At 44.1% G+C, this 16,622-nt stretch overlaps 1 protein-coding gene across 1 annotated transcript in view; it reads left to right on the top strand.

The window, feature by feature from the left end:
- Window positions 1–16,622, top strand: part of Mthfd1l (methylenetetrahydrofolate dehydrogenase (NADP+ dependent) 1-like) — a 188,890-nt gene that overhangs the window by 60,355 nt on the left and 111,913 nt on the right. Inside the window, exons 12-16 of the mRNA NM_001108462.2 lie at window positions 3,234–3,370; window positions 5,382–5,428; window positions 7,648–7,755; window positions 8,662–8,736; window positions 10,604–10,706. Of these exons, the coding sequence (NP_001101932.2) occupies window positions 3,234–3,370; window positions 5,382–5,428; window positions 7,648–7,755; window positions 8,662–8,736; window positions 10,604–10,706 (470 nt within the window). The remainder of the gene's footprint in view (window positions 1–3,233; window positions 3,371–5,381; window positions 5,429–7,647; window positions 7,756–8,661; window positions 8,737–10,603; window positions 10,707–16,622) is intronic.

Raw genomic sequence — 16,622 nt, forward strand, 5'->3', positions numbered from 1 at the left:
TCCAGTTGCCACCAAACAACTTGGTCATTCACAGTGAGCAGTACTTATCATAAGAAAAGGTTTGGGCTGGAGAGATGGCTCAGCCTTTAAAGGCTAGGCTCCCAACCAAAAATATAAGAAAAGGCTTCATGGTAATGTCAGGTGATTTTTGTTGTTCACGGGTGCCCGGGACAAGAGACAGCAATGCAGGAAGTATGGCCACTTTTCTTCCCCTTAGCAACGGACATGTCAGAATTCTTATTATAATGTCATCTGAAAGGTCATAAAAAAAGAATCACGTGATAAACGTTGTAGATTCAGTCTGGCCACAGGAGTTTGGAGCCATTGAGAAAAACTCACACTCTCATTCCCATTAAAAAAAAAGAAAATAGCTTCACGGAGGCAGAAAAGAAAACTTAGCTTGGAGTTATTCCTTTTGAGACTTGATGCTTTGCGCTCTGAGCTAAGGATATGGGGAAAGAATTAAACCCAGTTTTGATATCAAATACAGAGATAGAGCAAACTAGAATTGTATTGTAGCCCTCCTTTTATTGCTTCCAATAAATACTTCCTACTTTGTGCTTTTCCTGTATTGTATTCGTTGGCAGTAAGCTGAGTAGTCCTGTGTTTCCAATTAAGAATTGGATAGATGGCTGAAGCTTGAGGTCATCGCTGGGCTTGTCTCTTTCAGCTCTGCCAGCATACCCTTGGGAGAGAAATGGAATCCCCCATGTGACATAAAGCACAGTGCTTATCCCTTGCAGCATCTTTAGGTGCATGCGCACCTTCTGCAAGATGGTGGCTCTGCGTGCTCCTTGCCGCTCTTATTACTATTGTGTCTACAGAAGTATGAGGTCAGCTCGGGGCCTTGTGTTGCAGTTTTCACTTTGACTCCACTCAATGCTGTGCTATTTAGACAGTAGCAGGGGGGCCTGATAAGCCCTCTTCCTGTGACCTGGGCATTTCCGGCTTAGTTCTTCAAGTAGTACATAATTGGTTCATCCATCTCTCTGCTAGGTAGTGGTTAGCAGCGGCTGCCTCCTCACTAAGTTCACCAGCGCTTCTTTGTCCTCATCTTTCTTCAATCCTGGGTGGCTCTTCATCTCTCCAGTGTATTCTGTCTTTCTTGCCTCCTTCTGAGCTATGTCATGACCTGTTTCCTTCTCCATGTTTCTGTCTGACTTCTTTTGGTCTCTTCCGCCTGTTTCCTAAAGGAAAACTCACCCAGTGTCTCTAGCCTTACCTTTATTCTTGCTGAGCTTGCTCTCCCCAGGGTCATCTTGCTTGCCCCTTCGGTCCTTTGAACTGTTGACTATAGCCACAATTTCCATCTGTAGGAAAACCCACTAAGGCAGATGAGGGCATAGAGAGCAGTGCCTTGTCTTCAGCTCACTGTGCCTTTCGGCTAGGTAAATACTTTTCTGGTGGTCATGTCCCAGCTTACATGTCAGGTCTGGAGGAAGCTTCTCTTGATGTTCCAAAGCAAGTGAAGCCTCATCGTGCATGCTCTTAATACGGTGCCTGCCCCATTTCCCCAACTTGGTGTTTATCACAGTTGCTATAATCACTGGGTTATCTCTAGTTCCCATCAGTTAGAAGTCCTGGGAGGGAGACACAGAGTCTGACATGGTCGTCTTTGTGTTCCAGGGTCTGGCCCAGTCCCTGACTCAAGAGAGTAGTGAGTAAATATTTACTGTAAGAGCGACTGACTGATTGTGACACAGGGGCGTTCTGAGTAGCTGGGGATAAAGATGGATCCAAAGGCACGCCTTCCTCCTTTGATAGGAGGTTTTGTAGGTTGGAAAACTCTGTCGTTAGATTTGCTGTGGCTAAGTTTCCTAGACACCCTGGCTCACACCATTTAACTCATAAAAAAGGAGGTTTTTGGCACTGAGGAGAAATTTAAAGAATTTTAATGATGGTTGAAGTGTGCTGCAGAACGGCGCTGTGGACAGTGCTTGGGAATGACATATCGCAAAAGCAGCAATTGAAACACAACATTGTCCTCTACAAAATTTAGCAAAGCACATAATTTAATTAAGCAATAACAATAATAAAACTCAGAGTGGTAAGGAAGTTCATGATTTTGTGCTGAATATGTGTCTATTCTGAGTAGGCAGTTACAGAGATTTGATGTCTCCTTAGGAACAAGAGATTTAACTATAAAATCTGTGGCTAAGGGCTAGAGGGATGGCTCAGCAGTTAAGAGCACTGGCTGCTCTTCCTGAGGTCCTGAGTTCAATTCCCAGCAACCACATGGTGGCTCACAACCATCTGTAGTAGGATCTGATGCCCTCTTCTGGTGTGTGTGAAGACACCTACAGTGTACTCACATACATAAAAGAATAAATAAATTTAAAAAAGAATTCTGAGGGGTTGGGGATTTAGCTCAGTGGTAGAGCGCTTGCCTAGCAAGCGCAAGGCCCTGGGTTCGGTCCCCAGCTCCAAAAAAAAAAAGAATTCTGTGCCTAGAAATGTCACCTGTTAGTGGTAATGAGCTTATGTCTGCCTGTTAAATATTGTGGCCTGAGCAGAAGCTGTGGGCGGATGGGGACTTTGGGATCCCTTCTAATCTGGAGAATCTGTCCCTGTCTCACTCACATAGCAACATCAGGTCAAGCTGGTGGTTCCAACTTTTTTTTTTTTTTTTTAAGATTTATTTATTTTAAGAATACATTGTTGCTGTCTTCAGACACACCAGAAGAGGGCATCAGATCCTATTACAGATGGTTGTGAGCCACCATGTGGTTGCTGGGAATTGAACTCAGGACCTCTGGAAGAGCAGCCAGTGCTCTTCAACCGCTGAGCCATCTCTCCAACCCTGGTTCCAACTTTTTTTTTTTTTTTTTTTTTTTTTTTGGTTCTTTTTCGGAGCTGGGGACCGAACCCAGGGCCTTGGGCTTCCTAGGCAAGCGCTCTACCACTGAGCTAAATCCCCAAACCTGGTTCCAACTTTTTTAATGACTAGCTGTGTGTCACTCCCTAAAATGAACCTCATCAACACCGTTAACCTAGTAACATTCCTTTTGGTTACATTGTCTTTCATTTTTTTATACCTGAGGCATCAGCTCAAATGTGGCCTGTGTGCTCTATCTGGGAACAATCCAAGAAACCATGGTAGCAAATATGTTGGGAGAATGTTGCTCACTGCCTATAAGATCGAATTTAGATTTGAAGTCTTAGTTTGGCTTTATTTACTAAAGTTGTCTTAGAAAGATAGTTAAATTCATCCCTCTCCCCCTCCCCCAAATTAGGATCACACCCACCCCACTTGGAGAAGGGAAGAGCACAGTCACCATCGGACTAGTGCAGGCACTAACTGCTCACCTGAACGTCAACTCCTTCGCCTGTCTGAGACAGCCTTCCCAGGGACCCACTTTTGGAGTGAAAGGTACTTTCCTTCACAACTAAGCTATTTCTCAAAGAAAAATTAGGGGGCGATGGGAGGGTGATAAAAATTCAGATTCAACGTAAAGAATAAAGATGGAGTCAAATGCTTTGCAAAAGAGCTGGCTGTACATTCATACCTCTACAACCCCTGAACACTGAGGACATAGCAGTCATGCCCTGTGTTGAATCTCTGTAAGAGGTTTCTGCAAGGTCAGGGCATCTTCCATGGAGTCCCCGCCCACCCACTCAGGAAGCTGGTCCCTTGGCTTGGTCACTCAGGCCTCCTGCCTCCAGCAGCGTCTTCTATCACCCCACCTCCTTCGCTAAGCGACTTGAAACACTGCCCGTCTTATCAGTGTTTTATCATCCCAGCCTCCATGAAAGGCCTCTTCCTGTACTCATATGAGCTCTTCGGGTCAGGCCCCAAGCTGCAGCCTGTGGGAGTTGTTGTGTGAGGCCAAGGAGCTCTGGAGACGAAGCAATTGGCTGCACACAGAGCTGTGAGGAAATTTCTCCCTGGCTTAGCTAAACTGATGTCTGGCATCTTCCCCTTCCTTGCGCTCCCTTGGCTGATTTATCAAGTCACTCCTCGGCCCTCGCTGTGGCAATTACCGCGTGTTCTTGGCAGTTTGTGGTCTTTAACTATATTTTATTTATATTGCTGATACAAATATTAGTAACTCCTAAGCCATTAAAAAAAGCCTCCTGGTGGGCCATGCCTTATGGAGCCGACTGCAGGTGAGACTTAGTGCAAAGAGGCAGTGGTTTTACCCATGGCTATGTCTCTGCAGGGTTGACAGCCAGTCTTAAAGTCGGTGAACCACATCTGTAAGTGTAAAAGGCCTCTAGTATCAGACACATCTGGCTATTATGAGACTCAGGATAACAGGAAAGAACAGGGCGCATTATAAAATGACATCTGCTTGTGAAAAACAAGTGTCTTCGGTAGAATTATTAATATACTTTTTGTCTAAGGTATTCATGGGTAAGTATTTTTTGGTTTTGTTGTGGTTCGGTTCTTCTCTTACTGAGGACTGAACTCAGCAACTTGGGGTATGGTCTCACTGTGCAGACCAGGATGGCTTGAGGTTTGTAGTACATCCTTCTGATTCTGGGTCCTGAGTGCTCTACCAAGCCTAGCAAGTAGTCTGCTTTATTTCATGTATGGTTTATAGCAAACATATAAGTATTCTGAAGTATAAACATTTTTTTGGTTTTGGTTTGGGTTGTTTTTGCTGTGTCACACAGCTCTGGCTGTCCTGGACTCGCTTTGTAGACCAGCCTAGGCTCAAACTCACAGATCTGCCTGCCTCTGTCTCCCAACTGTTGGGATCATATGCACCCCACACCGAGCCTTTTCCTTCTGGGTTTGTTGTTGTTGTTAATTGGGGGCGAGGGTTAGGGAATAAGTGCAGGTGCTCATAGGGCCAGAGGTATTCTAGCTTCCTGAAGCTGGACTTTGAGCCAGCTGGAGGAGGTGCTGAGAATCAAATTCAGGTCCTCTGGAAGAGCAGTGCATGTCTTAACCCCTAACCATCTCTCCAGCCCCTTCACACATTTTTTTCACATTTTTTTTAATAGCACTGACATTTGCTATATAGGACTTCATGCATACTAGGCTAGTACTCTACCACTCAGCTATATCCCAGCCCTTTATTCACAGTTTTAAAAGCAGACTTCTTGCTAAATTGTCCACACTACCCTGGTACTCACTCTGTTGCCCAGTAGGTCTTGAATCCATGATGCTCCTTGAAGCTTCCCTGCTAGTTGTGATTGGAGGTCTGCTTCAGCAAGCACAGGTCTTAGCCTTTCTTTGTAAACAAAGAAATAGAAGACCTAAAATGGCATCACTGGATAGAGTGCCCTAGTTTTGTTTTATTTCTGTTTTGGTTGGACAGAATCTCTGGACCTTAGCAGGCCTCATTGTTGAGTGCAAGTAGCATCCTTAGGTCTGTGTCTGTCCTGCAACTGAACATGGGGACTCACTTCACTGTACTTGCTGTGTTCTCTAGGAGGAGCTGCAGGTGGTGGATATGCTCAGGTCATTCCCATGGAGGAGGTAAGGCCATGAAATACCCACCTGGACACCTGATACTGGTGGCTACGTACGAATATGTGTGTGCCATTTGGTGTGAATACTCGTGTTCCATTCATATGCATATATTTTCCTGCAGCAAATAGGTGCTAACCTAGTCCCTGGATTCGTGTGTGTGTGTGTGTGTGTGTGTGTGTGTGTGTGTGTGTGTGTGTACGTGCGCACGCGCGCACATATCAAATCATTCTGCCTTTCTAAATTCTAAAACAATTCCATATCCCCAGGCTTCTGTGGACTCAAGGCCATCTTAGATAAGACAGTGTTGTCCTGGGTCCCCATCAGTCATCCCTTAGACTGCTAAATTCAGAAAGACATGAATGATTTGCTCTACTAGCGAGACCAGAAGAAAATCATCCCAGAGGAAGTGGGCAATAGAGTGGATGGTGTTGATTCTTATTTCTCCAAGAGCTCTTTCTTCATCTCCCTGGCCTCCCGTGCCTGACCAGGCCTTGTTTCCCTCAGCTGTGCCCTTTGCATCAGCATCACGGGTCAGTCCTGAGCTCTACAACTCTGGTCTGAGCAAGACCCTGTCCATCCTACCTGTCACTTCTCAGACCTGGCCTGAGAGGTCCTGGCAGGTCTTGGCTCCTGCTTTGTAGCTCCTTGGAAGTGCCTGACCTGTTTTCTCTTATGCATGGCGGCTAGTCTGCAGGGTCCTGTGAGCGCTAAGCATGCCTCATACCGTTGAGCTATACTGGCTCCCTGATTCTTCTTGACTAGAAGACTCTCCCATGCATGGGATTCTCTGCCCTTCCTGGTTCTCACTACACTGCCTGAGATTATGCTTCACTCCAAAATCCCCTCATCCCCGTCACAAGGTAGGAGAATCCAAGACCTGGGGGCCTAATCAGGATGAAGAGTGAGGAACAGGCCAGGGGAACAGTTTGAGGTTCAGCGCAAATATGGACACAATAATGGTGTACCTCTGATGAGTCTTCAACTCCATGGCTCAGTGTAGGGGTAACTGCCCTTCCACACATAGAGGGAGGTGGTTTGTCCCTTGAAGCTGGGACAAACTGTGTGTCTGCTCCATCTCTGTCCACAGTGCCTCCCATGTGGTGGGTGTTGGACAAACCAGGTGCCATCCACAGGCAGCAGAGACTCATAAAAAGTTGTATGGAGAAATGTCACAAGGAGTTCTAGGTGGATTGAAGGTATTTGAGGGAAGGCGTTCCCGGCCAGGGAAACTCTATAAGGAAAGCCCTGAGATAAAAAAGAGCTTTGCCTCTTCAGAACATCTGAACATGACAGAAAGTAGAGCCAGGACAGACAGACTCGGTAAGCTGAGACAGAGGAGCCAAACTTCTATTGATAATCACAAGGTTATGTTTGATTTGAAGTGTCATACTCAGCCATTAAAAGAATCTTGGGAGAGTAATAGGGTCGCACTGCGTTTTGCGTGACATTATTAATGACTTCAATCATGAAAACAAAACATAGGGTGGGATTTTCTACTTGTGGCCTCATGTGGATGTTTAAAAGTGGTACAAAGTTTGGAGAACTTTGGACTTCAGATTTGGAGGTTAAAGATGTGAAACCCATAACTTCCTCGAGGGTTTACAGAAGGCCAGTAAGTTGGCTCATCAGCTAACAGCACAGGCCAGCCGAGCCCAGAACCCAAGTAAAGGTAAAAGGACAAAACCAATTCTACAAAGTTGTCCTCTGACCACCGCACGCATACTTTGACATGCTCTCTCCTCTCCCTCCGCCATCTATACATTATATACCCATGTTAATAAGTAAAACTTGAATGAGTTCATTTTAAAACTTAAAGCCTCCAAATGATGGGGCATGTCAATTCTATAAATAGTAATTGTGTGTTAACACGAAGCTAGAGTTCAGTAGTGTTTGCTCTTATTCCATTTTTACTGTTTAAGCCTTGTTTCCTTCCCACATGTTATTTGTTATAGCACAGTTCCCCAAATACAAATAAATAACTGAAATGAAGAAATCATGAGAAAGGAAGTTTTAGGCCCATCGGAATGTGTCATCTTTAAGCAGAGAATAGAAGAACTCCTCTTGAGTTCTTTATTGTCAAGTTGGAGGCCTTGACCTTGATTTTCTGATGTAGGCCATCTTGTCTCAGCTCATGGTACAGACAGATAATTAGTGTACTGTTTTATTCATTTAAAATGTCCCTGGCTATATGATACAAGTCGAAAGATGTGACATTTGATTTCTAGTTCAACCTTCACCTGACTGGGGACATCCACGCCATCACTGCCGCTAATAACTTACTGGCTGCTGCCATCGACACGAGAATTTTCCATGAGAGCACTCAGACAGACAAGGTAAGGAGGGGCCCTTGTTAGCCATCTGAGGATATTTCCCTGGACTCTGTGAGAGATTCTTAGAGCCCATCTGCTCTCTAAAATTGTATTAAAAATTTGCTGAATTTTACCCATATCCTGACTTCCAGAGGAGGACAGCTACACTTTAATCAGATTCTCAGACTTATGATTGTTGCAGAACAATGGGAGAACTGTGACGTACTGACTAAGACATTATTCGAGATGAGTCTTTTCAGTCTCAAAGATCAGTGGCACAAGTGTTTGGTTTTACTGTGGTCATAAATACTTAGGTCCATTCTAAAGGAAATTGAACTTGGGTTTGTTTGTTTGTTTGTTTGTTTGTTTGGGAAGCAGTTGGGGCTTCCAGTAGGGGGACTTGAACCCAGAGATTTGTGCATGCTATGCAAGAGCTGTGGCATTAAATTGCCAGCCATCTGTAATAGTGAACTCACAGTCAGAAAACATGAGCCAGATTCTAGCTTCACATGCATGATATCCAGGAGCCAGCTCACACGAAAGTGACAGGATTCTAGGTTATTAATTCTTTACAGGCATCGGTCATAGATGAGAGAGGTACTTCCTGATGATCTGCAATAAAGGGCCTGACTTTTTCTATTACAATACCAATATTTATCTTTCATACAGATTTCAGATAACTATTTGATAGGTTGTAAGCCCACAGATCAAATAGACTTGCACGAAGTGGTTGTAACGTGAATCATTCCCACTAAGATTTATTAAAATGACAGAATTTAAGTCTAGGCTGTTTATATTAGCCTTATATACTAATAGAGCCAATTTGGTTATAAATGTAATGAATGATCCATTTATATGTAAAGAACATGTGCAGTTATCCAAGTTCATGGCTGAGCCTAAAGTTCTGGTGGATGGGTTTTTCCCCCTTAGGCTCTATACAATCGACTGGTTCCCTTAGTGAATGGTGTCAGAAAATTTTCAGAAATTCAACTTTCTCGGCTGAAGGTAAGGTTCCACTTAATAGTGCTTTTATTTTATTGTTTTTAAGAAGAGAACATTCTAGAAACTTGACTTGATCTGGATTTTCATATACTCCTTTGGTTATTAAACTCTAACTGGTTCTCAACCATCCTAATACCACAACTCTTTATAGTTCCTCCTGTTGTGACTCCCAACTATAAAATTAACTCATTTGCTACTTTGTAACTTTGCTACTGTCGTGAATCACAATGTAAATATTGGCTATGCAGGATATCTGATATGGGATCCTCCCCGACACAGGGTCAGGACCCACAGGTTGAGAACCTCTGTGTATTATTAACTCAGACTATCATGGTGAGATCCATAGATAAGTCCCTACACCAAAGTGCCAAGGAAGCAATTACGATCATGTGGTTAAACAGTTGTTTATGTTTTGTTTTACTTATTTTGTGTGTATGTGTAGAGGTCAGAGGACAGCTTACAGAAGTCAAGTATTTCCTTCCTCCAGGCCTTGAACTTGAGTTGTTGGATTTGGCAACAAGTACCTTTGCCAGCTAATCCACATTCCCATACTCCCACCCCAAAGAGTCCACTTTCTTAGGGCTTCATTTCCTGATGAGTGAGGTGGGAAGGCTGCTTTGCTAACAGTCTACAAGCACCCTTGTTAACCGACACACCTGTTCTTGCGTAGCCTTCCGTCTCCCTCTGAACACAAACGTTTTCCTGTTTGTAAAAGTTCTAAAGCAGAGGTTTTCAATCTGTGGGTCTTGACCCCTTTGGGGATCATGTATCAGGTATCCTGTATCTCAGATGCTTACATTACAGTTCATAACAGTAGCAGAATTATAGTCACGAAGCAGCAACAAAAATGATTTTATGAAGGGGGCGTCACCACAGCATGAGGAACAGTGTTAAAGAGTGCAGCATTCGGGAGGTTGAGACCCACTGCTCTAAAGAAAGATGGGACAACTTTGGGTCGCCATTTCTCTTGGGGTTTTTTGTTTGCTTGCTTGCTTTTATTTTCCTTCCTGGGCAATTGATACCACCCTAAGTTGAAAAGGCCATTTTATCTTAATTCTTCCCCTGTGCTTTCTGGTGCTATTCACTGCTTCTGTCCTATTTCATTATTTCTTTTCAAAAGATAACTGGGGTGGGGGAGGAGCCATCTTTATGGTATAATTTATAACCATTGGTTGTAAATATTAAAATATACATATTAATATATGTATTCTAAGTACATGTATTCTAAGTATATTAAATATATTAAATATATTCTAAGTACTTCTTAGAATATTTTCTTTACAGAATTTAATTGATTAAATCTTTGTGTCTTGTTTGTTTGTTGGTTGGTTGGTTGGTTGGTTGGTTGGTTGGTTGGTTGGAGGGATTTCATGTAGCCTTGATCCTCCTGCCTCTGCCTCCCAAGTGCTGGGATTGCATGACTGCATCGCCAACCCCAGCTTAATTTTTTAATTCATTTTTTCCAAGTAGAATGTATTCCTTTGGAACTTAGTATACTACTAAGTATAACCGAATATACCACTTCACTTGTTATCCACATGAAAAGGCTGATGGATAACATTTTTCTGGGTGACAGAGGGTTTAGCACCTCTGAGCTTAGTATGCAGGGCCACCAATTGGTAACACGAGCCACCCGGCACCAGGCCCACGTGTTCATTGCTTGCTCCTGACTGGACCCCATTTTCAGATGGGGTTTTAGGGCATTCACAGATCCCTGCTGTCTTCTGCTTGTAGAAGGCATTTGCTAACATAATTTCACTTAAGTCACAGTTCTGTGTTTTCAGGACCTTCCCTAATTATGGAGATAATTTTGTTCAGGTCTGTCTTCCTGTTTTTTCCTGTTCTTATGACATGTCTCCCCAATTACTAGAAACTGGGGATACATAAGACTGATCCCACCGCTCTGACAGAAGAGGAAGTGAGGAAGTTCACCCGCCTCAACATTGACCCCTCTACCATCACATGGCAGAGAGGTAGGTACTGGGGAGATGGGGAGTGGGGGCATTCAGATAATGAATGGATTTGAGCCCTATCTCTTAAAATACAAGTCCATCATCAACACTCAGTCTTCAATTAATAAAAACTCCAATCCTTGCAGCTGCCTCTCCTGGCTTCAGAACCTTACCATCTGGTTTCATTACTCTTTCTTTCCACTGCCTTTCTCTGGGCGAAGTCCCATTCCCTCTATCCTCTTTCAAATGGCTGAGGATGGGCTGCGGGGAGCTCAGTGAGGGGTTCTCATCTGGCACATGCAAGGCTAAACACCACAAAGCAACACTGCCTTTGTCCAACTGTGTAGGAAAATTCTCTCTCCCTTCCTCTTTCCATTTTTAAGACAAGATCGCTTCTTATCACAGTGAGTTCTCTTCCCCCAAGTCTGGTTTTTTTTTTCTCTACTTTTTTTTTTTTTGAGCTGGGGACCAAACCCAGGGCCTTGCGCTTCCTAGGCAAGCACTCTACCACTGAGCTAAATCCCCAACCCCTTTTCTCTACTTTTTAAAAAGAATATTTTAAATTATATATTATTCCTTTATTTACTTGTTACATTCAGGATCTCAATGTGGGAGGAGAATTGGGAATAAAGTCTACATTCTTTTTTCTTCATTTTTTTTATCATATGTTTTGCCTACATGTATGTGTATGCACCTTATATGTTCAGTGCCCATGAACACCAGAAGAGGACATCAGATTTCCTGAGACTGGAGTTAAAGGTGGTTGTAAGCTACCATGTGGGTGCTGGGAACTGAGCCTGGGTCTTCTGCAAGAGCAGTAAGCACTCTTAACTGCTGTGTGACCCCTCTTTCTAATTTTTGGTTTTTTGGTTCTTGATTTTGGTTTTTTGGGAGGTGTGTGTGTGTGTGTGTGTGTGTGTGTGTGTGTGTGTGTGTGCACGCGCGCGAGCACACATGGAGGCCAACAGTTGACATCCGACGTCTTTCTGAACCTACAGTTAAATTGAATGGCCAGAAAGCCCAACTGTTCCTTCTTTCCCTTCTTACCTAGTGCTGGGACATTGCTGGTTTTGGTTGGGTGCTGGGGATCAAATTCTGGTTCTCATGGTATGAGGGGCACTTTATCAACTGAGCCATTTCCCCGGTCCCTTTAGGTTTGAGACAAGTTCTTGAGATATAGCTCTGGCTGGTTTAGAACTCTTATGTAGACGAAGCTGGCCTTGGGTTTGCCTCAATCCGTCTTCCTCTGCCCTCCAAGATATCTACCACTGCACTGACTGGTTTTGTGTGTTACCTTGACACGAGCTAAAGTTATCACAGAGGTGATAAAGGAGCCTCAGTTGAGGAAATATCTCCATGAGACCCAGCCGTAAGGGATTTTCTCAACTAGTGATCAAGATGGGAGGACCCAGCCCATTGTGGGTGGTGCTATTCCTGGGCTTGGGTTCTATAAGAAAGCAAGCTGAGCAAGCCAGGGGAAGCAAGTCAGTAAGAAACACCCCTCCATGGCCTCTGCATCAGCTCCTGCTTCCTGACCTGCTTGAGTTCCAGTCCTGACTTCCTTTGGTGATGAACAGCAATGTGGAAGTGTAAGCTGAATAACCCTTTCCTCCCCAACTTGCTTCTTGGTCATAATGTTTGTGCAGGAATAGAAACCCTGACTAAGACACTCACTGTGCCTGACTGTCTCTCTACTCGTTTCCCAGGAGCTCTGAGCTCTCTAGTCCTCATGTACAGTGCTGGCTTTTTCTCCACATCTGGCAAGTGTCTCCAGCTGGACCCTCCCTGGGTGTGTATCACTATGGCAGTCACACTACAGAGAGCGGCTCAGTGCTCTCTCCAGACTTCCCTGCCTCTCTCTCAGTACTGATATCCCTTCCTTTCCAACACTGTCATTAAGTCACTTCAATGGAACGTGGGCAAAGGATCAACCATGGAATTTGGCTTAGAGAATGGCCCCACCACCCTGCTTAGCTCTGTGGCCTTGAATAGGTGTCGGTGGTCTGTGTTCATGGAGTTGATGGTGTCTGTACTTTACAGGAGTGTGGCAGTCATACCTATGGGATACAGAAATGATGGATGACATATATTCAGATCTATCCCCCGTTCTCCCACTTCTAGCCTCTTTCAGAATATATTTAACCAATGCCTGAATTAGCACATTCTCCTGTTCCCATGTCCGTTCCTTAATTCAGTAGGTTCCTAATACAGAGATCCTGGCTTATTGCTTCCTCAGTCAGCAGCCTCAGGAGCCCCCATCCTAGGCCTAGAATCGCCTGTAGGCAATTTGCCTTTCACAACTACTGGTGCCTAGTTTCTGTCTTCTGCCCACCAGGGGGCCTGCTTCATCCTTTGCCAGCCCTTTCTTGGCCATGGCCAAACCTAGCCTATCTCCTTCCCAGGCCAGTCTTCCTCCCAGGTTTAGCCATCATCCCACACTTCCTGAGCTTTTCCCCCAATACCCTATTCAGCCAAGCCAATAGCTGAGCCAAGAACTGAGTGTCTCCCAGCAGCAGACCTTGCAGCCAAGAGACAAACACCAAGCTACTTCAGACAAACCACTTCCTATGTTTCCCCATCTAGATAGAGTAGCCCTTATCCAAAGCACCCAAGACGAGCAGTGTTTCAAACTTCAGAAGTTTGGTGGTTTGGGCAGATAGCACAGTAATGACAGCCAAGTCTGAACACAAAGTTCATTGTTATATTTACATCTTCCACAGGTAGCCTGAAGGATATGCTATATAGATTATTTAAACAACTTCGTGCATGGAGCTGTTTCAGGATGTGGGATTTTTTTTCCCACTAGCAGTATTGTGTTAACACCCATAAAGTTTTGGATTTTGGACGCAGAACCTGTAGTAATACCAGCCACCCTTCGGGGAGGCTCCACTGAAATGTGAACACGCGCACTCAGACGTGCCTCCCCCGATCCTTAGAGCATAGCAGCTGTGTTATGTTATTTCTCTGCAGCCTTTGTCTCCTCCTGAGATTGAGTTAAAATTTCCTTGAGTGCTCTTGCAAGGATCCATTTTATTATTTTAAAACACAGAATACTGTTGTAAAGATCTTCATCAAAGTGCAACTTTTCACAACGCTAATAACTGCTAATCATAGTTTTTGGATCATCTGATTTTTCTGTTCAGCTCTATTACCATTTGTGTGTGTGCAGATTTTATTTCCTGCCCAATTCAATTATATCCTAAGGACGTTCTCCTTGGTTAGCTCTTTCTTAGGTTATTTTTTTTCACTTATTTATTATTTTTCATGGAACTAGAGATTAAACCACAGCCTTTGGCAGGCAAAACACGGGTGCTTCACCTTTAAGCTATATCCCCAGCATTTGAAGTAGTCATTTTAAGTGACTCTAGAATATTCCTTTGCAGGTGAGCCATGACTTGTATATTCCACAAGTCTAAATTAGACCAACATTCTGTTTAACAGCTGGCATGAATATTTTCTTTTCTTTTCTTTTTTTTTTTTTTTTTTTTTTTGGGTTCTTTTTTTCAGAGCGGGGGACCAAACCCAGGGCCTTGCGCTTCCTAGGCAAGCGCTCTACCACTGAGCTAAATCCCCAACCCGAATATTTTCTTTTCTAAGTGTATTTTTCTTTTAACCATAAAGATCCCGTTATTAGAATACCGTTGTTTGCAAAATGCGTAGTCAGCCTTTCAAGGCCCCTCTCAGCTCATGTTACTTTGTAAATTGGTCTAAGGGGCCTTTTTGGTCAAAAGAAAAATTAGGCATCGGAGATGAGTATATTTTCAACCATACTGAAAGAGAAACTTTCAGACCAACCGGCATCCTTGCACCTCCGCTCTTGGGCCCCATCCTCCAAAATCATGGCATATCACCTCTTCAGGGAGGGCCAACGTGCAGTTGGAACCTGTGTGCAAAGACAGGAGGGACTGGAATGCTCTGCGGTTACAAATCAACTTTAACGGATGTGACAGCTTCAAAAAGTTATCCCAGAAAAATAACAGACTTACATTACTGTTTGGGATGTTAGAGGAAAGCAAGCTTTATTGCTGAGGACAAGCCACCTGGGCCAGAGGAATTCGGGCTGAAATTTGATAGTAGTTTTGTTCTGATGAATGGGTTGGTATGAAGGGAGTGCCTGTATGGGCAGCATTTTCTGGCTTTGACTGAGAACTAGTATAGCCTAGACAATGAGTGCAGCTTACCATACTCATTCCAGAAACAGGTCACAGGCAGTGGGGAAGAATATCTACAGGAATGTATTGTCCCCTAATGGATAAGAAATAGGCTTTACAATATTGGACACCTCAAAACCCCAGTCGTTTAGGGAGCCCAACTTCCCAGAAACTTATAGACCTGCCTTCTCCCACACATGTCCATCTCTTTGTCACAGGCTAAAGGCCCACTATCCCTGTTCATTGCCAGTCCCTAGTCTCTGCTTTTCAACACTAAACCCACGCCACTCTGAGAAAGGGATGCCATGACTTCTACAGAAGGCAAATGGTGGGCCTGTCCTGGTATGGCACCAGGACCTGTGCTCTAGCTCTTGGCTGGTGCACTATCAATCAATACCATGGGCTAAAGGAACTACTTAGAACAAGTTACAAATAAACCAGTCCACCCCTAAGTTCCCCTGCCTTCCTTCCATGCATGCGCGCTGGTGCTTTCTCCATGTCCTCTGAGGACATGGAGAGTCAAAGACTGGCCCCTTGGGTACCTTCATGATCCTGCCCAACCAGTACAGGACTGAGCACAGAAACAGCCTTCAGTACCTGCTGCTCCAGGGAGGGATGAATCGGGAGTGTAGTTCTACCACTTAGATACCAGCTGTGTGTGTTCCTGTTGCTTTCTTTGGGCTCTGGCCACATCTGTCTTGAAGAGTGGGTTGAAGTGTATGTCTCTTGTCAGTGTCACTGGTGCTGAATTCATATAGCTCTTTCCCTGTGTGTATATATCCTGGTAGATCACAATGTTCTACTGAGGCATTGAGAAAGACTCCAAATCCAAGTGACATCCCAAGTGCCATTTGGATGATGCTGTAGTTTGATCTTACCTTGTTTGCTTATCTTCCCTTTGTCAAACTAAAATTTGAATTGTCTGCGATAGACTTAAAATACATCTGATGGGGAGGTGACCTCAGTCAGTAGCCAAGGGTGTGTCTATACTACACAGCTCCAAAGGAGATGTTGTATTTCCTGTGGTGGAGTGCCTAGCATCTTAGAGTGAAGGTAGTAGATGTTGATACTATGGAGGTGCAGCCTGTTAATCTTGTAGGTGTTAGTCTATCTTGAAAAATGAGTTGGGGGCTCAGCAGTTATGAGCACTGTCTGCTCTTCCAGAGGACCCAGGTTCAATTCCTAGCACCCACAGGGCAGATCACAGCTGCTATACTTTAATGCAGTTCTTCCTGTTGTGGTGACCCTTGACCATAAAATTATTTTTGTTGCTACTTCATGACTGGAACTTTGCCACTGTTATGAATCACAATGTAAACATCTGATATTCAGGGTATCTGATATATGCGACCCCAGAGAGAATGAAAACCACATGTTGAGAAGCACTGCCCTAGACCTGTGACATAGTAACGCTCTTCTGCTGTTGGCCACGCTGCTCTGGATTTGCCTACTTTAGATCCCCCACGGAGGAAAAACCAAACAGCATTTGCCCTTGAAATCTGCATAACATTTCAGATGTGAAGCCTGTCTTTTATAGCTGTGTAATGTTACATTGTGCGTTAGTCCAGTCATCTATCTATGGGAACTTTGGTTCTTTCTACTTTCTGGCCATTGCAAATGGAGCTGCTGTATGCCTGAGTCTGCTTAGGTTTTTTGCCTAACACCTAAGAGTAGAATTACTGGGCCATTTGGCTTTCAAATGTATGAGAAACTGAACTGACTTCTCCACGTGACTTAGGTGTCATTGGAAAATACACTTTCAGAACTACTTGTCTCTAATCAACTG

The sequence above is a fragment of the Rattus norvegicus genome, chromosome 1 (assembly GCF_036323735.1).
Source record: "Rattus norvegicus strain BN/NHsdMcwi chromosome 1, GRCr8, whole genome shotgun sequence".
Taxonomy (NCBI): domain Eukaryota; kingdom Metazoa; phylum Chordata; class Mammalia; order Rodentia; family Muridae; genus Rattus; species Rattus norvegicus.